A 20,910-nucleotide genomic window follows, 5' to 3' on the forward strand; every position below is an offset into this window, starting at 1 on the left:
TAGAGAACATCATCTTTATGTTGATGATACCCCGATGCTCTCTCATAGGCTGACTGAAATGGATTCATTTAGTGTTTAAAAAATGATGTAGGTCAGGTGGTGGAAGAAGCCCTCCAGTAAATGGCTCTGTCAAGGACGTTTCCTTCAGTTCAGATCTGTACATGTTTTGATAGCTAGATGTGATGGCTTGTGTAAATTTAGAGGACATAGAGCCTCAAATTTTAGTTCAGCTTGATAACTGACAAGCCTAACATCTTGCTGTGGGGCAAAACGGATTTCAAAAGACAAACATTGTTTTGTCTAGTGCCACATACATTCTTTCCTGGTGATGTATTTACAAAATCTTTCCTATTTAAAACATATAGGACTATAACAATATGTCCAGAATAGCCTTAACACAAACTGGAGTTGCTATAGGTGGGGATGAGGGATTTATTTTCCTAACCTTTAAGCTGCGCTACAAGACTTACCTGCTTTTGAATGCAGCCCGGTGGTCCCTACACAACATTTCTTAAGCACTGAGATATGTATAACTTCAAGACCTCTTCAAGGTCTGCATCTCAGTTACTTGTGATGGCTTCGTTTGCCTGCAGTTCATACTCTTAATGTTCTTCTCTTAATGTTCTTCTCATTGTGATTGCAGCTCAGGGGGGGCTTTTCTTTACATAGATAATAACTCAAAATTTGACCTGTACACGTAACCTCAGGTCCTTGATTTTGCATACCCCACTTCTGTGTATTTAAATACCGTCATTGGGTGAGCAGTCAGTATCACAAGATGAATCTTGATCCAAACAAAACACCTACATTCTGATTGTCATATGTGAAATCATAGTAACTGTCACTGTTCTAAGAAATGGGCTAGTTTGGCTTTATTCTCATTGGAAATATGCTGGAGAAGTTGTGAGGGTTCCTTCAGATCAGGACAGGTTGCTGTTCTGTGGCATGAGTAGGGCCTGCTACACTGTAGCTCCACATTTCCCCCCTCAAAACATGTTGTGGTTACTGCCTTGAGGTGGCTTATCTTGCAGAGGCATAACCCTGGCAAGCCCATTGCTTTTTAGGAACCTTACACTGGCCTTGCGTGTTTCTGTGCTGCAGATAATTCTCTCTCTTTAATAAATGTGTGCCCTGCCCTGTCTGCTATGTGCCAGGCTGATGGTAATAAAAGCAGCTTAAAAGAAGAACATATTCCAACTAGCGAGCAATGGAAGTGGCAGCACAATCAAATGCTTGAAAATAAAAACAGCAGCAAACTACAAAACACTTCAACTGATATTTAAAAGGCTAGGAAAATAAAAGTCTAGGAAATTAAAAGGCTATGTGCGTCACATCAAAAAGGCATTGTAGTTAGCACTAGGTGTGCTTTCTTGGGAAAGCATTCCAGTGATGTGCTAAAATGGTGAAGGCCCTTTCTGTAGTCCCCACCTGCCGCCTGCTGTGTTTTTTCCTACACTGAAATGGTGTTGCCTCCTAGCACTATGTTAGGAGCTGTTGTCCTCAGGAATCTTGCCACACCATTTTTCTGAGGGTGTTTCTTTCCTTAGTGCCATGAACTCCTGTGTCTCATGTGGATGACCTCTGAGGCGGTGCAGACTGGGCCTGAGCCTACATAAGGAGTGAAAGTGAAGTCCTCCATTTTTCCTCTCTAGGAGGCTTAAGTACAATCACACTGCTTTCCTGGCTTAGTGTTGGCTCCCTGGGTGATTCTGCCACATCCCTGCAAATCTGCTGTAAGATGCAGAAAATCCACTCACTTTGGATGTTTGTAGAGTGCCCGGCATAAGGAGCCAAGCTGGCTCATCAGACTAATGAGCTGGCAGGGATCCTTGTAGCATCGTGGGTGGGTGTTGTGGGGAGACTCTTCCAGGATATTTGTATCCTGCCTCCCACTTAATGAGCATGCAAGTTGCTGGGTGTGGTAGGAAGGTAAAGATTACCAGATCGAGGTACTAGGCTGGCATGCAAAGCTGTAAAGAAGAGCTGGGGAGCTTGACAGCTCTCACACACAGAGAGAATAATAAACACATGAGCCCCGCAATATTGCACTGGGACTGAAGGAGCTCAGATGTGCTTGGGCAAGAATGTTGGCATGGCTTGCAGAGTGCCTGGAAGCACTGAACTCATTAGGTTAGGTTACGTGATAGTTGGAGGGGAAGGCTGGGTGGGGCTGGGTGGCTGAGAGGGAGGAAAAACAAAAGAAGCTCTTTGTTCAGAACTTACAGGGTTCTCCAAATTCTAGTGAGGAACAGACAATACTTCCTGATGATTCTTGAGGGTATTAAGGTGTGGAGATTTTGGAGGCTAGAGTTAATGGCACTGTCTTGGCAACAGCAGAATAGTCCTATTGGCAGAGGTTATAGTTCCCTGGAGGAAAACGTGTTTTGCATGCAGAATGCCCCAGGTTCAATTATTAGCATTTCCAACTGAAAAGATACCAAGTGGAGAAAAAGAAGAACCTTGGACTGCCACTGCTAAGATAGACAGCGCTGTCTATTGTGAGTTCTTCCCAAGGCCTACCTGTGTAGTTGCAAGAACAGCCATTCTGAAGTGTAACATACAAACAAGTGGCATTTATTTGCTTGTCACAGCTCAAAAATGTTCAGAGAGGGTGATGTTCCATCAGCCCTGCCATAGTTTACCCAAGTTAAAGTTCAATCCTATTTATTAAAGAAAAGGATACAGAGATGAAATAAAAAGAAATATGCATTTGTATTAAATATATGTAACTATGACAAGTTCATCGTTCAAATTTCCTGGGCGCCTCACCACTGTTAACATGTAGCATGTCTGCCAAACCATATTCTCATTTAATGAGCTCCTTCTCTCCTAGAATGAAGAAGGCTCGGTTCATTTCACAGTTACCTGGAAATGTATCCCAAAAGCATTCTATAGTACAGCTGGAAAGAGAAACTTTGGAATGAAGGAGCCACAAATTGAACTGAACTGGTGGGGTGGGGGGCGGCGGCAGACAGACAGACCAAGACAGAGAACATTTGAATGGTCCATGCCAGGTAGGAAGGTGACAGTGACCTAGCAGACACAGGTTGGATAACAGTCTCCTAAACATATGGACATTTTGGGAAACCCTAAGCAAGTTAATACCTTGCTATAGCCAATGAGTTACATGTTATGTATGCTTTATTTTTATTTATTTTGCATATTTTGATTACTGATGTAGTGCTGGAAATGAAGAGCCCAAATCTCTGGTGTTAGGCACATCTATACCCTACCAAATTCCATGGGTCTGATTATGCACCGCCTTATCCAAGTGATAGCCCAAAGTTCTTACTAATACAGAGCTTGCTTCAGGGAGAGGCAACTGCCACTTGCTGGGTTCTGTTCTACTCCAGCATGCCTAGAAGTGTGACTTCTGTGTGCCGCTTCTGTGGGCAGCATTGGCATCACCCTATCATACCTTCGGCAGCCTGAATTTCCCTTGCATCTCCACTTCATTTCCAAGTTGCCTAACCAAGCACCAACATGGTGACAGCCACATTTTACATTTGTGGCTATATAACCCTGCTGAGAGGCGGGTCCTGTGAAGCCACATTTAGTGGAAACATTCAGTTAACACTGTCCTGGGGCCTCAGCAGATGTGCTTATAAACTTGCCACCTGACCATTTATGTGCCAAATTCAGAGAAGAGTGGAGAGGCATCAGGAAATGGAAGGACCTTTGCCTTTGCTTTTGCAGTACCCTAGACTTGAAAGGAATCTTAAAAGTGAGATTTATTTATTTTTAATTCTAGAGAGCTGCAGATTGGAAGGAGGCCCAAACTTCCTTGTTTGTTGCATTTCACCAGTTGGGCTCAGGCTCCCTGATAGTTTTGGTTACCCTAAGTAACACCATATTCTAGCTTAAAACATGGCGGGCAGGACTAGTAAGTGGCCTATGATGAACCACAGTGCCACAGAAAATGGGTCAGGGTGGCGAGCTCTGTGGAAGGGACAGATGGGCCACCACCCTATCTTGCATGTCAAAAACTCACAACCACAGAAAACATTAATTTTGGAATACCAACTAAATGCTCCTTTTTTTGATGTGGCAACCCAACTCCTCCTGTTCGGTGTACCTTTGTAAGAGTGGGGCCTAGATTTCTGCGTGCCTGGACCCTGCGTACCTGGGAGCCCTGCTGCTAAGTTCAAAAGTGAGAAAAAGGAGTGGGCTATTTAGAAGGGAGGGAGATGCATTCTGTATGCAGTCAAACCAGTTCCCTTGTTGCATCTTCACATGCTCCAGAGCCCACGACTGAAAACGTGTGTGTCCCATGGAGCTGAGCCCACAACGTTTAATATATGCGATTCTATTTATTTTTTTTGCAATATGGTGTGTACAGTTGACATTATGGGAAAATATCATGGCGACGAACAGCATAAAATCAACAATAACATGAGATTCACAAAACAAGTACGAAATACATCACAGATCGGCAGAGGAGGTCAATACATCGCCGGTTCACCCCTCAGGTGAGCATCATCACCACTGGGTGATGAGATTCATGCCTTGGCTGGAGTGCGTGTGTGATGAATGGGTACTCCCCACCCCACCCCCTAGGATCTTCTCCTCTGATCGGGACTGAGAGCCGGCGAGGAACCTGTGATCTCCACCAATCCCGAAGACGCTCTCTCCGCGTTCCCTAATCTCCCACGTGACTTCTTGGAGAGCAGCCCCCCGTCCTGTTGCACTAAACGGGGCTGACGAGGGCGGCGGCGGCGGAGACAGCGGCCCGGGGAGCGGGCTGGCTGGGAATGGCTGGCCGGAGCTGGCAGGGGCGGCGCTGAGCGCGCAGGAGGCGGAGCTGCCGGCGCGCCCAAGCAGGCCTGATCCGCTCCCCGGTGTGGGCGCCGCTCATCGTCCTGACTGGGCTCCGCTGTGCTGCCCGGGATGGGGCGCAGGAGCCGCTGTTGCAGCTGGCCGGGCAGCCGCCCGCTCTGAGGCCGGGCCGGGCTGGGCTGGGGCCGGGGGAGCCGCCGCGCCGTCCCCTGAGCCGCCCGGCCCGGGCGCCGAGAGACAGCGGCACCACGAGCGCACGGCGCGGCCGGGAACGAGCAGGCGGTGAGCTGGAGCGAGCGGGGCCGAGCCGGGGAGGGAGTCCGCTGCTCGGGCGCGGGGAGCCCAGAGGGGCTGCACCCATCGCGGGCGGGCGGGTGGGTGGGCGAAGAGAGAGACCCTGCCTTTGCGGCCGCCAGCCTCCTTTTGTTGTGGAGAAGGGGCTGGGTGTGTTCCCAGCAGGTCTTCCTCACACGGCTCCTCTCGGCGCCTCCATCACCTGCACCCACCTCCGGGGTTCAGGGGCGCATCCCCAGGCGGGGCGCTTCCTCCGGCACCTCAGCCATGTTTCGTCTGATCACCCACTCCTGGGCAAACTGGGCATTGTGTGGACCGATGGGCTTGGACATAGGTGTGTCGAGAGGCGCGGATGGATGCTCTCGCGTGTACCAGTTCTCGGTGGTGTGCAGCGTAGATGCGTGTCTCTAGATAACAGTTGTGCACGGATGTCTGTTTACAAGCAGGTGCGTGGGCGAGAGTAAAGGTGTGCCTCTGGCTGTCTGTCTGCGCGTATCTCTAGGATGCTGGCACTTGAGCCCCTCCCCCAGCCAGCCTCGCTCCCCCTCCCCCAAGATGGCTCCTGCACAATCCCCAAGGCGCTTCTTCGAGCAGAGAAAGGCTGGGGCTGTGTCTGGGCCGCCTGGGAATTGGGGAGGGGGGCGCTCTGGCACCTGCTGCACAAGCTTGTTCTCAGCCCCTCCGCCTCTGGGCCGGCTCACTTTTGAGGTTCTTCTACCCGTTTGAGGTTCCTGACAAGACGGGGGATTTCCTGTTCCAGGCAGGGGGATCCGTGGAGAAACAATGTAGCCTTTCTCTTAGGAAAAGGGAAGGGGCAGCTGCTTTTAGGAACGAGGGGCCTCACAGCCAAGGCAGCCCAGGCGGAAAATAATGGAGCTTGTATATGTTTACCAGGCTGTGTGCTCTGTGTGGAACAGAATGGCCTTGTTGCTGTCTTTTGGATCAGTTTTGCAAAAAAGAAGATGAGAGGAATAAACACACACACAACAGCAACCCTTGGCTGGCATCCACTTACCTTTCCCAGAGCTTCCCCATGGGCTTCTCTTCAGCCAACTGGTTTTGTTGCCCCTTGGGAGCCCATATGGGACTAGGGGCTAGCACTATATATGGCCTAGAAATGTGTGTGCCTGGGAAGCAGGGGGCTCTGTGCTGCCTGTGCCTTCCTGCAGGCACCATTTACGAATGTTTCACTTTCCTGTTTTCACAGATAGGTAGATAGGTAACTTTCCAAAACAGGTAACTGTTAGGGATGCTTATGCCAAGTCAGGTCAGCAAGGAACATTATTGACCCGAGACTATGTTTTCTGACTCCAGTTAAAACCTGGATATTTTTTAATGCCCACAAATTGTATAAACATTGGTGTCTGCTCTCTGGTGATCATCAGGCAGAAGACAAGACTGAATTTCCAGATAAATTATTCACAGCCAAGGAGCAGCCCAGCTGCAGTCTGGCTCCATTAGTGGATTGTTAACACTGCAAAAGCCCATCTCTCCAGCTTTGCTAACTTGTATTTTGCACAGCTTGCCTGTACTCTGTTTGTACAATGGGATATCCAGCTACATACTTAATCGAGGGGAAAGGAATGGAGAGACTCCTGTGAGGGAAAACACAGGCAGACCTGGGATGCCATCTCATTTAAGAGGCTGCTGTAGATAATATCCTAGGAATAAGATGGTGGCTAATGGGTTCCTGCGATGTGTACTAGCTTCACAAATAGTCTTTCTTGCCCCAGAGATGAGCTGTCTCTGACACACGGGCCAAGTTGCCACTTAAGCAGTTTCTGACTTCTGCCTCTGTTTCTCATCCTCTTGTGTGAGAGGAGGCCAGGGGTTTTCTTGAATGCAGTGGATGTAGGTTGGCAAAGGAAGTATCTGAGGATGAACTCGGGGACCAGCAAAGCTCCTGGGAGGAGATAATTATATTCCTTTGGCACCCACTCCACTAGCCAGAGTGCAGCAAAGCCATAATTTTGAAGGAATTACATGATGGACCACAACTTTACCAGGCCCAGCTAGCATGTGCCATCTAGGGCTGTTTGGGAGTTATAGTTCAAAACTTTGGAGGGTGCTATGTTGACAAGGGCTGCTTTAGGACAAGAGACATCTGGTTGACAGGTAAAACATAGTGGTTCTAGGATGCCAATGTGTATCTACATATTCTGTTTTGAGATATTTTGTTCCTTAAGAGGAGCCATTTTATTGTGAACAAGGATGTGTCTGGACTGGTTTTCTTAATCTTCAGGTTCCCAGTGGCAGACTTTGGATCCCCAAATTTCAGTGGCACCCTGTGTGATGCTAAACTTTGGTGCCCCCCTCTCATGCTCCATTCTACATCACTGTTCTGGTGCCCCCCTGTGGTGCCAGTGCCTAATGCGGCCAAACTGGCTGCGCTACCTTAAAACTACCTCTGAGGTTCCCCACACCCTTCCATTTAAGCAAGGCCTTGTTATCTTCACCACGAATAGAGCAAACTCTGGTGAGGTTATTCATCCAGCAGACTCAGCAAGGCACTGGGATGCTGTCCTGGCACACATTCTGAGAAATGGCTACTTTTGAGATTCCAGCTCTGCAATGTGGTTGGAGTAGAGCAAGTGCACCTGGCCCATTGCGAACCGTTAGGAAGCTACATGGCCCTGAGACCAGTGTGATGTGCTCTGAAGCCCGCTTCTGCTTGGAGCATGACCCATATACAGCAGTGGTGCTGGTGTCAGTTGGTTTGGCAAGGAAGCTGCAAATTTGTACGGGGCTTCATTCATTCCCTGAACCATCAGAATGCCCCTGGCTATGTTGTCTTCTGCTCTTGAGCTCTCCTTAGTGTATGCTTTGTTGGGTGTGCTGTAGTGGCAGGTGAGATGTGTGAATCTCTGGAATGGGAATTGTTGCTTCAGCTCAGATGTTTATATTGTTCCTCTCATTGCACTTTCCTCACTGTGTCCTGGAGCAAGTAAGTAGGGTGTTTGGGACATGCAAGGTTAAAATTAAATGAGAGTGCCTTATAAATCCTTTTTCCACTCTGCTGCATTCACAATAAACATACTCAGGGGCATTACTAGGACCTTAAAATACTCGGGGCACATGCCCATGATATATATTTGCATATGTTAATACGTTCATGTGTAGGTGTAAATTTAGGCTCCCTTTCAAAGGGAAAGCTAGCCTGCAAGCAAAATGGTTTTGGGAAAAAAAAGAGAGGGGGGCAAGAGATCTAGGACCTAGTGCAAAAGATCCAGGACTCAAGACTTCTGTTCTATCCCCCATATAATGTCCCAGCATGTATTTCAGAAGTTGTGAAAAGATGTGGTTTGTGTGCCAGGGTGAACACTGTCGTTTTAGTTCAACTCTTTTCAACCCCTAGCTCACAGCTGATATAAAAACTCCCTGCACATAGAAATGTGGGTGTTTGGGATAAATCCATGCTTTCCCTGACATTTACATTACTTTGTGGGTGCATTTTTCCCCATGGGAAAGCATTCAACCTCGCTCCAAACCTTCAGGTTAGATGATAGATCTTTAGGAAGAGTGTTACAATTTGGTTGTGTGATCTAGACCTGGCTGAAGTGAAGATTCCTATCCGTTAGGGTTGCATCCAAAGCAGCATCAACAGAGTCCTGCTGGCAACAGTGGCGCTTCTGTTTCTTCTCCTACCCCTGGTGTTCCCCCAAAATTTTCTCCAGAGGGTTCCCCAATCCTCCAGAGCTGATTTTGAGAGTGTATGTGGAGCTGAATGGGAGAGGAGGTTCCATTCCATTAGCACAATGTCTTTTGTACCAGTGGAACAGGAGCATTGAACACTGCCCACAGTCATTGTGAATTTGGAGGCAGAAGGAAGTAGTGATGATCAACTGATTGTTGTAAAATGAATACAGGAGTGTTTTCTTGTGCATACATATTTTGGAAAGAGTGACTACTCCCACACCCACCACCAAAAATTTATTCTGACAGCTCAATTAAAAGAGCATGAGACTCATAATCTCAGGGTCATGGTCAAGGGTTCAGGCCCCATGTTGGGTGAAAGATTCCATTGCAGGTGGTTGGACTAGAATAGATGATCTTCGTGGTCCCTTCCAACTCTACAATTCTATGATTCTGCTATTCACTGCCTCCCCATGTAAGAAGGAGAGAGTTATTGGCTTCTTCCCTTTTTGTGAGGGTCATAGAACTCTATAGTGCAGTAGTAAGGCAGAAAGTCTGCTGTTTCAGTCACAAAGGATGAAAGAGAATTTATGGGATTAAGGTATGTGGGTGAATGTACTGAATATGCAGCTGTCTGACGTGCTAAATGCTTTGTGATTAGCCCAGCATTTGCCTGAATGAAACAGCTTATTATAACTTTCCTCTGTATTAAGCTGAGAGCCAGATGCTTTGTCCTGGTGCCTGAAGTAGTTACTTGAAAACTCCTATTTCCTTCCATCAATAGCAGCGAGTGCAGTGAAATGTTTGACTTTGGCATAAGGTAAGACTCCAAATAAATAAATCTATTGTTATAGAGACTTTATTCTTCTTCTAACACAGGGATGCAGAACCTCTGGCCCTCCAGATGTTTCTGAACTACCCATTAGCCCCAGCGCAGAAATGGACAGTGGACAGGGATGATGGGTGTTGTATTTCAGCAACATCAGGAGGGCCAAAAGTTATCCACCCCTGTTCTAACAAAACCTACTTACACACAGTCCCATGTTCAGTACTTCCTAACATTTCAAACAGCTAGAATGAATTAAAGGAGCAGGTTTATTATTATTTTTAAGCTGATATTTCATGCACAGTAACTTGAGATGATGATGATGATTATAATATATTTATACTCTGCACTTTTCCCTCACAGGGATTGTGAAGGTCTAGGTGGGGAAACAAAAATATTTGGAGGGGATACCCAGTTCCACACCAAAAAGCCTTACCCTGTCCCCTAAAGTGAAAAAATAGGCTTATGAAACATTTTCTTTTGGAATGGTGGATAGAGTTTTACTCCCCAAAATGATTTCTAAAAACTTCATAATAGGAAGACTTTTATGTAAGACTTTGTACAGTACAAGATCCTTACAATATTATTCCTGTACACTTAGAATAAGCAGGTCACGAGTTGCACACTGAAAGCACAATTCTCAAATGCAAAAGCAAGTTGCATTGCTACCTCTGTGAGGCACTGCAATTGGCATGTGAAAGATTCAGTTACTTTGCTTGTGGGCTTCCTCTTGTTGGCACAGTTGTTGGGTTTGTTTCTGTGCTCTTGCTTGGGCCTCAAAGGACTGTGGGCGTGAGTGGAGAAAGTAGAGGTTTTAGAAGTCTCTGATAAATATGATGACAGATATTAAGAAGCAGAAACTGATGGCAATAGCTCTGAAAATGAGACTGATTAAACTCCATGTAGTATCCATTGAGTCTTGGTCACCCTCTTTCCCCCTCTCAGTTCTTTTTATGGAATTGAGTGCTTTATGTCTGCTTGACACTTTGGAGGTCTGGAGGAGACAATAATATTCTTTGTCTTGCTATAATGTTGATGATTTATTCTCTCTCTATAGTATTTTGCCTGCTCCTCATAAACTGGCAGAACCAAAGAGATGCTAGGTTCCTTACAGCCTTGACCATTTGGCCCACTATTGGTCTCTTCTGCTGAACATGTTGGAGCCTGTCTTTGCATGCAGGGAAAGTCCTTAACTTAGTGAGGATTTGAGATCCATTGGCCACCCTTACCTGGTCTAGCCAGCCAGTTGAAGCCATTTCCTGGAGTGTGCCACTGTCACATTCTGACAACCTATAGGAGCCACAGGTGAGAGCTGAGTGCAGGGTGGGAACCAAACATGGACAAACTTTCCCAGAAAGAGCATTATGAGTCTGCTGCCAGAGGTACTCCTCCTCTCCTAACACCCCTCAATCTGCATAGGGCATTTCAAAAGTATTGCAAATGTTTCAGGGTCCCCAGAAATGTCTATTTTGAGGTAGTGGTGGGAAAAAACCCTGGGTTTTTAAATCATGGCTTCAATATTTCCAGAAAATTTACTTCTCTAATTAGACTTCAGACTCCTTGAGAATCCTAAGGTTACTTCTCTAGTTAGACTTTAGTCTCATTGGGAATCCTAAGAGTGCCATCCTAACCATTCCTATTCAGAAGTAAAGGTAAAGGTACCCCTGACCGTTAGGTCCAATTGCGAACGACTCTGGGGTTGCAGCCCTCATCTCACTCTATAGGCTGAGGGAGCCGGCGTTTGTCTGCAGACAGCTTCCAGGTCATGTGGCCAATATGACTAAGCCACTTCTGGCAAAACCAAGGCAGCGTAAGGAAAGTCATTTACCTTCCTGTCGGAGCAGTACCTATTTATCTGCTTGCACTTTGATGTGCTTTCGAACTGCTAGGTGGGCAGGAGCTGGGACTGAACAATGGGAGCTCACCCCATTGTGGAGATTTGAACTGCCGACCTTCCGATTGGCAAGCGCTAGGCTCAGTGGTTTTAGACCACAGCGCCACCCGCATCCCTCTATTCAGAAGTAAGTCCTATTAAACACAGTGGGGTTTACTCCCAGATAAGTGGGGCTAGGAGTACAGCCCTGCTCTGCATTCTGTTCTTTCTGCCTGCTTTCTGCTATTACCCTACAAATTCGTTGTCATAGATGAGGGGGGATCCTGCTGATAAGGATAAGATCAGATACTCTTCACATGTGTGCAATTGTGCCTTAGATCCAGCTTGCCTTTTTTATCCCCTCCACACACAAAAAAGGGACTCCAGCATGGGACAGCAGATTTCAAAGTGAAAATGGAACAGCCCCTCTTAAATAAAGCTCCTGTTGAGAATTGTTCCCTTCCAAATGCTGTGGAACTGGTGCCTTTTTCTGATAAGAGGTGTGATGATGGGTGATTGATCTGTGTTATCTGTCATGTCTGTGTGTGCAGGCTGTAGATCTTTGAGGAAGCAAAGGATAATTGAATACAGAAAAGAGGGCATGGGTGGGGTGCTGGTCTGGTGTGGTAAAGGTCTAGTTCCAGAGCTGGTATCTGAGTTGTTGTTGGAGAGAGAAGACAGGCCCTGGTCCCTGGAAAGGGATGCAGTGCCTAACTTGGATCATTCACCTCTTGATTCCTGTGTTTGCCCTCCCCAAAGCTCAAGGGACACCTGCCCTTCTTTCATTTCTGATGTTAAGGGCAGGAGGATATCAGTGCTGGCAAGTGGGAAGCCCTCTCCTTCCTTCTTAATAACCCCTTGTTGAGTGCCAGCCCTTCATCTCTTTTGTTTTTGTTTCTTTGGCTGGGCTGCTTCTTGCCATTTGCCAACATTTCTTTATAGGGGGAGATAGAATGTCAGGAGAGTTATTAGATTGAAAAAGCTCATCTACTTAGACTGGAATCAGTGCCATAGTGTAAGCATGCATAGTCATTCTGCAGGTTGTGGGTGATGGTAGTGATAGGATGGCCACCCTTTCCCCATGAAACATGCCCAAAATTTGTGAGGAAGACAGAAGGGGTAGTACTTGCTTGCCTTTAACACACTGTGCTCTTATGAGAGTGATTGGTGGGTGCTGCTGGTAGGGAAGGTGTATTTGCTGACCCCTCCATCTTTCCCAAATAGGCTTGGTGCCTGGGCCAGAGCCCCCTACACTGTGCCCCCCTGATGCTGGCTGGCCTGTGCCCAGAAGATGAGCAGATTGCTGGTGGGAGTGACCCTGGAGAGGATCTGCAAAGCTGTGCTGCTCTTGTGTTTACTGCACTTCCTCATCATCATGATCCTCTACTTTGATGTCTACGCCCAGCGCCTGGACTTTTTCAGCCGCTTCAATATGCGCAACTCCTCCCGCACTCTGCCCTACGTCAACGTCTCTCGGCCTAACGGGACCGCTGGGCCTCTGGGCCCTGAGCTCCTGGCCCCGAGTGTGAAGTCCGTCAGTATGAACAGCACTGTCACCGAGAAGCCCTTACCACCTTGCCCAGAGATGCCTCCTGGCCTAGGTAAGATTACAGATGAGCTCTGTCTGCCTCATGCCGTGTCCTACAGAAGGCCCTTTAGTGGGGAAACTGTATTGCAGTTATTGGGTTTATTTGTGCCCTGCTTGCCACCTGCTGTTTCCCTGTCAATGCAAATATGTCAAGTGGCTTTGGCTCCTGATAATAGGAACTAGAAGATCTAGGAATCTGCAGAACAGGCATGGTATTGCAAATCATAGGCTCCAATAGCCTCCACCATTGGAGCCAATCCTGCAGTGGAAAAGCAGTTGGGAATATGTGGACAGTATTTGTTGAAAGCTGGCAAACTGAATAGTGTTCTTAGTATATTTACAGTGATCAGATAGCGGACTTATTATTTCCTTTTTTGCCATGGCAACTCCTTGTCTCTTTCCCAGCCCCACTGTACCTAGCTGGTGCCTTTCTGCAAGTGGGCTACAAGTAATTGGGGAAAGGGCTCAGCTTCTGCACAGACATGGCTTAGTAGGGGCTACAAGGGTTAGCTCCTTCTTATGCTGATCTCTTCGAATGAATGCATGAAGTAGACCAGCTTTCACTCACCTGATGCTCTCCAGATGTATTGGACTACAACATGGCTGCTGCTGCTGAAACTTGTAGCCCAAAAACATCAGGAGAGCACCTGGTTGGTGAAGACCAAAGTAGACCATCTCCTCACCCTAGGGGGTAAAACATTTAAGGCATAGAGAACTTAATACCCTTATTCCTGACAGGTGGATAAAGAGTTGAAGCACAAGCTTTGGTATTGATATTTAACTGGGGCTAAAACTTTTATTAAACAATGCAATCTGCAACGAGCAACAACCTTTCCTGTTAACTCTGAATCACTTAGCTGGGTATTCGAGTTAACTCTGCTTTGACTGTTTGCTGTCTCTATGCTTGATACATGTTTCGGTTTTTAGGTTTCTTTGCTGATTTTTTTCTGGGCAGTGCCCCGCCAACTTGGCTAGTGAAAGGGACATGAGCTGTTTGTGTAAGTCAAGAGGCCGTGGCTGATGCATAGATAATGGAGTCCTTTCTCCTGCAGTGGGCCGGCTCCTTATCGAGTTCAGCACTCCCATGAGCATGGAGCGGGTGCAACGGGAAAACCCAGATGTGCGGGAGGGCGGCAAGTATTCTCCCCCAGACTGTGTGCCTCGCCAGAAGGTGGCCATCCTCATTCCGTTCCGGCACCGGGAGCACCACCTCAAGTACTGGCTGCACTACCTGCACCCGATTCTACGGCGCCAGAAGGTGTCTTACGGCATCTATATAATTAACCAGGTGCGTAGAAAATGACAATGTGGGGACAGTGGTGCAGTTGGGTCATTGAGCATTCTGGACTGAATGGTCTCATGGATATCTCCTTCAGATGGTAATGTGCATTACTTCAAAATATGGTGTTCCAGCCCTGCTGTCCTCCAAAGCAGAAGGAGTAGGGCCTGGATATCTGACCCAAAGTTCTGTCCTAATGGCACCACTGATGTGGAAGAGAGCAAGATGGCTGGTTTTAGAACATAGTGCCACCCGGTTCCCTTGAGAGGAACCTGATTAGGGAAAGCGGTATGTTAGTTTTCATGAATATATGCCTCTCTGTTCTGATTGGAAGCAAAGGCTTCCTGCTTTATGGGGGAAGCAAAGTGTGGGCCTTACAATGCACCATGAACTTTGCACCTATGGTAAGTGTGGAATGTGATGTAGATGCTTCTCACTTGCTTCTCGTTTAAAAAAATCAGGCCTGCTCTCTGACATGACGATAAACCTGAAATACAGTTGATGGGACTTTGCAAGATCTATAAAGGGAGATAGAACAGTTCTAGGAAAAAAATAGAATGTTATTCACAATGAAATATAACAAGAGCCAGTGTGGTGTAGTGGTTAAGAGCGGTAGACTCGTAATCTGGGGAACCGGGTTCGCGTCTCCGCTCCTCCACATGCAGCTGCTGGGTGACCTTGGGCCAGTCACACTTCTCTGAAGTCTCTCAGCCCCACTCACCTCACAGAGTGTTTGTTGTGGGGGAGGAAGTGAAAGGAGATTGTTAGCCGCTTTGAGACTCCTTCGGGTAGTGATAAAGCGGGATATCAAATCCAAACTCCTCCTCCTCAAGAGAGAGGGCGGCCAGCTGCATCAGGTAAGAAAGAGTAAGAGGGTCATGGCAGTTGATGTGACCCCGCCCTTCATTATCTTTCCATACAGTTTGGTGAAGACACCTTTAACCGAGCTAAGCTGTTGAATGTGGGCTTCCTAGAAGCCCTTCGAGATGATGAGAGCTATGACTGCTTCATCTTCAGCGACGTTGACCTGGTGCCCATGGATGACCGGAATCTCTATCGCTGTTATGACCAACCCCGGCACTTTGCTGTTGCCATGGATAAGTTTGGCTTCCGGTGAGTTTGTGCACTTTGATCTTTTTTGAGATGCCAGTGGCCCCTTGAAATTGTTCAGAGTGTCAGAGGCAAAATGGAATGGGGAATATATGACTTTATTGCACACATATGTGCTCTCATTCTGTGTTGGCTTGGACCTTGTGGGGACCTGCAAGCTCTGAAATGTGTTTCTTATCTAGATTGCAGTACAGGAACCTCCCCCATTCTTAAGACTACCATGTCACATTTCTTCATAATTTGCAGGGTTTTTGTACTTAAAAGTGGGGATATACAACAGCTTTGGATGAATCCCCAGCCAAAGCAGGGTGCTTTGCAGGGATTCTGGGATGGTCCGAGACAAAGTGGAACCTCTTCAGGGATCCAGAGACAAAGTGGGGATTTCCCAAAGTGCCTCATGGCACCGTGACAACTCTGACAATTGTCTGCTGAAAGCAAAACTAATGTAGCTAACTTTAGTGTATAAGGAAAGCAGAAGGGGTGTGGAATGGCTGAAGTAGAAAAGTAGAACAAATGCCAGGGTAATGGGAGGGGGGGGGATTCTGCTGTGACTGACAGGTCAAGCTTGTAACCAGAGGGAATGAGTTCACCTGGAGTCTTCAACCCCAGTGCTTTGTGGGGAGGAAATGAAATCCCTTTTAGTTCTGTTCCCTGAACCCCAAGATCAACTTTAAAAGTCCCTAGTTCACAAAAATTGAACCAATTTGTCTGCCATTGGCAAGTTTCATACCTAGGGAAACTTCTTTCATGTTTGCTTTCCGAACAATTGCCCTCAAAAGACATGGGAAGTTTAAGTGGACACTTTTTACCCATCCCCAAACTGTGAAGGCTGTCCTTGTGGGAAAACCAATGAAGCTATCGTTCAGAAATTTGACAGGATTCATCTTTCTTGGAGACTCTGATGCCTGCAAATTTCATCCAATAGTGGGGGAGGGGGAAAGGTTTCCTTAGAAAAATAACCATCAAATTTCAAAGGTACCTGACAGAAAAAATCCCCACCCTGGAATTATTTGGCTGGCTGAATCTGCTGTGGAGCGGCTAATGTGCCTGCAAATTTTATCCACTGTAAAAAGGGGGAAAGGTATAGCTTAAAAAACAACAACAATCCAATAGTGAACGAGGGGAAATGAAATCTTGTTTTTCCCCAACTCAGAAGCACTTGGGACTTAGGCATGTTGTTTTCTGAAGTACTGACTCAAGGGCCAAACTGAATCTTGTTTGGTGCACACCCCTAATTTAAACTTTGCTGCCTCTTATATGACCAGATGAAATGCTCCAGGGAAGTCCTTGTGATACTACATTATGGAATGGGCGCTTGCAAAACCTATATGAAGGTGATGTAAACAAGCAGACAGGATCCCCACGTGAATGTTCTGTGTTGTCTATATTCTTACCTGCCAAACATGGCAAAAGGAGATGGAGGAGGTACAGTGTGTATAAAATGGAATCCTGCATTCCCGCTAAGGAGAAGGGAAATGGGAAGGATTTAGGAGAGACCTGATGCAGTGGGAGCAATGGGTTGCCATCACATGGCTGATTTGGAAACTGGGATTTAGACTGTGTCAGGTGTAGCTTGGACCACCCAGGTTCTGTGCTCCTGAACCCATTCGTGGCTTGACTGATTCCCATCTCTCCTGCTTGTCCTCTGCAGGCTGCCATACTCTGGCTACTTCGGAGGTGTCTCTGGCCTGAGCAAGACACAGTTTCTGAAGATCAATGGCTTCCCTAACGAGTACTGGGGCTGGGGTGGGGAAGATGACGACATCTTTAACCGGTGCGTGAGAGGCTGGGCCAAGCCTAGCCAGAACTTGTTCTCTGCAAGTTGGTTGTAGTAGCCATGTAGTCTGTTTTTCCATGTGGTGTCTCCTGGGAATGTGCTGAGTGGCAGGGAACAGCATTCTCTTCTGGGGTGGGGTAGCTGTGCAAATGGCAGGTGGCAATATGCAACACCTGCCTTTTCTATAACAATGCTCCCAAATCTGAGAGAGGAGGACATAGGCAGGTAGGTATTCCACAGCACATAACAATCAGGGCCAAATAGCAGGCCTGGGGAGCCAATACTCTGAAAGCCAGAAGGGGTTGGGGGTGCTGAGGACTGGAGGGTGAGGACTAACTCCTGCTTTATTTAGAGTTTGCCCCCGACCTGTCTGCTGATCTTTGAGCTGCACTTTTTCTTTGCACAGGATCTCGCTTAATGGCATGAAAGTGTCACGTCCTGATGCCCGCATTGGGCGCTACCGCATGATCAAGCACGAGCGTGACCGACACAATGAGCCCAATCCCCAGCGGTGAGAAAGACAATGTGCTTGCTAGCTCCCTACCTAGTCCATTGCAAGCTACATAAGGAGATGGAAAGCTCCCACAAAATTTCTGCACCATTTTCCAGGGCACATAATAGCTTTCCATCCTGATTTCCAATGGAAAATAATCTTCCAGAAGCCTCTTCCCTTTTATAGCATACTGCTCTACACCTCGAGGGACGCGGGTGGCTCTGTGGGTTAAACTACAAAGCCTAGGACTTGCCGATCAGAAGGTTGGCGGTTCAAATCCCCGCGACGGGGTGAGCTCCCGTTGCTCGGTCCCTGCTCCTGCCAACCTAGCAGTTCGAAAGCACGTCAAAGTGCAAGTAGATGAATAGGTACCGCTCCGGCGGGAAGGTAAACGGCGTTTCCATGCACTGCTCTGGTTCGCCAGAAGCGGCTTAGTCATGCTGGCCACATGACCCGGAAGCTGTACACTGGCTCCCTCGGCCAATAAAGCGAGATGAGCGCCGCAACCCCAGCGTCGGCCACGACTGGACCTAATGGTCAGGGGTCCCTTTACCTTACCTTTACTCTACACCTCATGAGGAGAGAGGGGCCACATTTGTTTGCCTCCCTGTAGAATGACCATGAGACAAACCAAGATAGCCTACAAGTCCTTAGCCTTCCCCCAGAGAGTGTTTTCTATTACTGCGTGTGCGTTCCTCTCTTTCTGACCTACTCCCCGTTTTAATTCCACTCTCTGCCTCTTACTTCTAAGAGACACAGACATGAATCAGAGTCCCAACCATGGACCAGGTGTGTTTGGTTAAATCTATGTTCTGCTAGTTTTAGGCAAGGAAAGAGAAAGAGACTCCTGTCCTGTGCCCTACCATTTATTGTCTGGAACCAGAGAAAAGCCACAGCTGGCATGGTTTCAGGGCAATACACTAAACCGTATTTCATGAGACCCTGACATTCCACTTGAGAGGGTTGTGTGGTGGTAGTAATCACCTATCATGAGAACTAAATGCAGTCACCATCCATAGCCCTCCAGGATCCTATGACGCCATCACACTTTGCAACCTTGCTATATCATTTGACAGGGACTGTTGTTTTACAGCTGAGCTCTGGGTGGAGAAGCTCACTCTGTTACTTGGGACTTTCAACCTGGAAGGGCTGTGCATGGTGACTGTCCGTTCATGTGTTCAGAAGACACAATTTCATTTCGGAAGTCCCACAGTGCTTTGTATGCTGGAAATCTGACATAACAAATTGCTTTATTGTGCGTGGATAATGTCACGTAAGGCTCTACCCAAAATCCTTCCAAGTGGCCTGAGCTGTCATTAGACTCTCTATTCCAGGCTTCCTCAAACTCAGCCCTACAGATGTTTTTGGCCTACAACTCCCATGATCCCTAGCTAGCAGGACCAGTGGTCAGGGATGATGGGAATTGCAGTCTCGAAACATCTGGAGGGCCAAGGTTGAGGAAGCCTGCTCTATTCCATTCATCAAGGAATGGCTTGTAGGTTTAACTTGAATTAACCTAACTGCCTACTTTCATGTGTAAGATGAGTTTTTCTCTGGTTCTCCTGGCAGGTTCACCAAAATCCAGAATACCAAGGTGACCATGAAACGCGATGGCATTGGCTCGCTTCAGTACCGCCTGGTGGAGGTGGTTCGTCGTCCCATGTACACCAATGTAACCGTGGAGATTGGCCGCCCACCACCACGCCCCCCTCGGGGCTGACTCTTTGCTGCCTGGCTCTGCCCATGGCCCCATGCATGAGGAGCTGTGCGGATCCCAGCCCTGACTGGTTCAGAGGACTGTGTCCTGGCTTGGAGGAGCTGTCTGCCTCCTTTGTGGGGATGCGGGAAAGGCCAAGACTACACCTTCGCCTTGCCCCAGCCTTTGGCTGAAGCCCATCTCCTGATCACTAGTCAGTTCTCCACAGTGCCCTTCACAGGTTGGGGAGGAAGTGTGAGTGTGTCATGGTGCCTGGCGCAGCGCTTAGGGGTCCTGGGCACAGCCAAGCCCCACTCCTGGCTGGAAGGCACTGAGAGCAGAGAAACCTTGTGCAGGTTCTTGAACCTCCCTATCCTCTCCCAGAACTTTTCACAGAGCGGCATCCCTTAAGGATCCCAGAAGTACAGTACAGGTAGTTGTTTTCCTTTCCTCTCAGTGTGCAAGAGTGCCGTTTGAGCCTGCCTTCCAGGGGGTGGCCTGGCCTTACGACAAATGCCAGCTCGCAAGGTGTCCAGGTGGTTCACTCGTGCCCAGCTGAGGAGAAGCTCTTCCAAAGGAGAAGCTCTCATGGGCCTGGCCACTTGGCCACTGCCCACCTCCATTCATGGCTTGGTGCTGCCCCCCTGCTGGTCCCTGGGTGTCACTTCTGGCTCCAGTAACACAGGGGCGTTTTATACAAAACCCTCATTAGAATACTTGAGTGCTTCCTGGGTTAGTGTGACAGGTAGCCTGTCTGTCAAGGGACGACAGGTCATTCTTCCTAGCAGTGTTTGCTCGTCTGTCTGTGAATGGGGAATATTGGTTGGGCAGTGTGTGCTTCACTTCTCAGCAAGGATGGAATCAAAATGGCATGGTTCGGCCTACTCTCTGGTGTGGGCTGGCTTCTCTTTTTTACAGGCACCGATAGGCCAATGGCCATGGCTACAGAACAGAGGAAGGTGAAGTTGGCTTCTTGCTGCCTGTCCCCTACCTCTCACCTCCAACCCACTTACCCCATACCAACCCTCACTCACTCACCAATCAACCTTCCCGCCATCTGCCAGGTAACCTGCCGTTGACCACTCATCGTGCCCTCTTTGTCAAGCTACCATCTGCCACCACCTGAGGCCAGGCCCCTGGGTCCGACCGTCTGCTCATGACACATGGTGGCCGTGTGCCTAATTCCTGGAGCTAGGAAGCTGCTGGTGTCCCTCATCTCTGGTTATGGTGCCTGGCAGGTAGAATCTCCTGCGCTGGTCCACTTTGGGATGGCAGCTGGGCCAGGCTTGAAGCCAGGCACCAGTGTGTTGCGCAGCCCAGGTGTTGGTGACTTTTGTACATTTGAATGTTTTGATCCCTTTTCAAGCCTATGGTGAATGCAGCACTGGTCACTACGATCAGACTTTTGTATTCAATAAAGTTTCAAAACTTGGGAGACTCCTTGCCTATGGGATTCAGGTGGGGTCTGTGGATAGGGGCAACGCTGCAGGTTTATGCAATCTGCAGCCTCCCCTCCTTGTGCTCATCTCGGCAAGGTACAAAATGAAGAATTAAATTCGTTTCCA

The 20,910-nt window shown here is 47.9% G+C and overlaps 1 protein-coding gene across 3 annotated transcripts; it reads left to right on the plus strand.

The window, feature by feature from the left end:
• Positions 1-4,689: 4,689 nt before the first annotated feature.
• On the plus strand, positions 4,690-20,782 carry B4GALT2 (beta-1,4-galactosyltransferase 2). 3 transcript variants are annotated; one of them, XM_083509715.1, is made up of 7 exons: positions 4,690-5,058; positions 12,627-13,003; positions 14,043-14,278; positions 15,192-15,382; positions 17,031-17,153; positions 17,563-17,667; positions 19,219-20,782. In XM_083509715.1, the coding sequence occupies exons 2-7, from the start codon at positions 12,694-12,696 to the stop codon at positions 19,367-19,369; spliced, it is 1,116 nt and encodes a 371-aa protein (XP_083365841.1). In that variant the 5' UTR covers positions 4,690-5,058; positions 12,627-12,693; the 3' UTR covers positions 19,370-20,782. The 3 variants fall into 3 exon arrangements, with proteins under 3 accessions (XP_083365841.1, XP_083365843.1, XP_083365842.1); XM_083509716.1 differs by lacking the exon at positions 4,690-5,058 and adding an exon at positions 5,328-5,516; XM_083509717.1 differs by lacking the exon at positions 17,031-17,153 and having other exon boundaries at positions 4,818-5,058.
• The last annotated feature ends 128 nt before the right edge of the window (positions 20,783-20,910 follow it).

The sequence above is a fragment of the Podarcis liolepis genome (assembly GCF_965112155.1).
Source record: "Podarcis liolepis genome assembly, chromosome: 6".
Taxonomy (NCBI): Eukaryota; Metazoa; Chordata; class Lepidosauria; order Squamata; family Lacertidae; genus Podarcis; species Podarcis liolepis.

What these genes read in the sequence shown, in the direction of transcription:
- B4GALT2 (XM_083509715.1), top strand. Translation starts at nt 12,694, where the DNA reads ATGAGCAGATTGCTGGTGGGAGTGACCCTGGAGAGGATCTGCAAAGCT. An exon ending in ATGGATAAGTTTGGCTTCCG is followed by an intron (nt 15,383 to 17,030) that starts GTGAGTTTGTGC and finishes TGTCCTCTGCAG; the next exon opens with GCTGCCATACTCTGGCTACT. An exon ending in AATGAGCCCAATCCCCAGCG is followed by an intron (nt 17,668 to 19,218) that starts GTGAGAAAGACA and finishes TTCTCCTGGCAG; the next exon opens with GTTCACCAAAATCCAGAATA.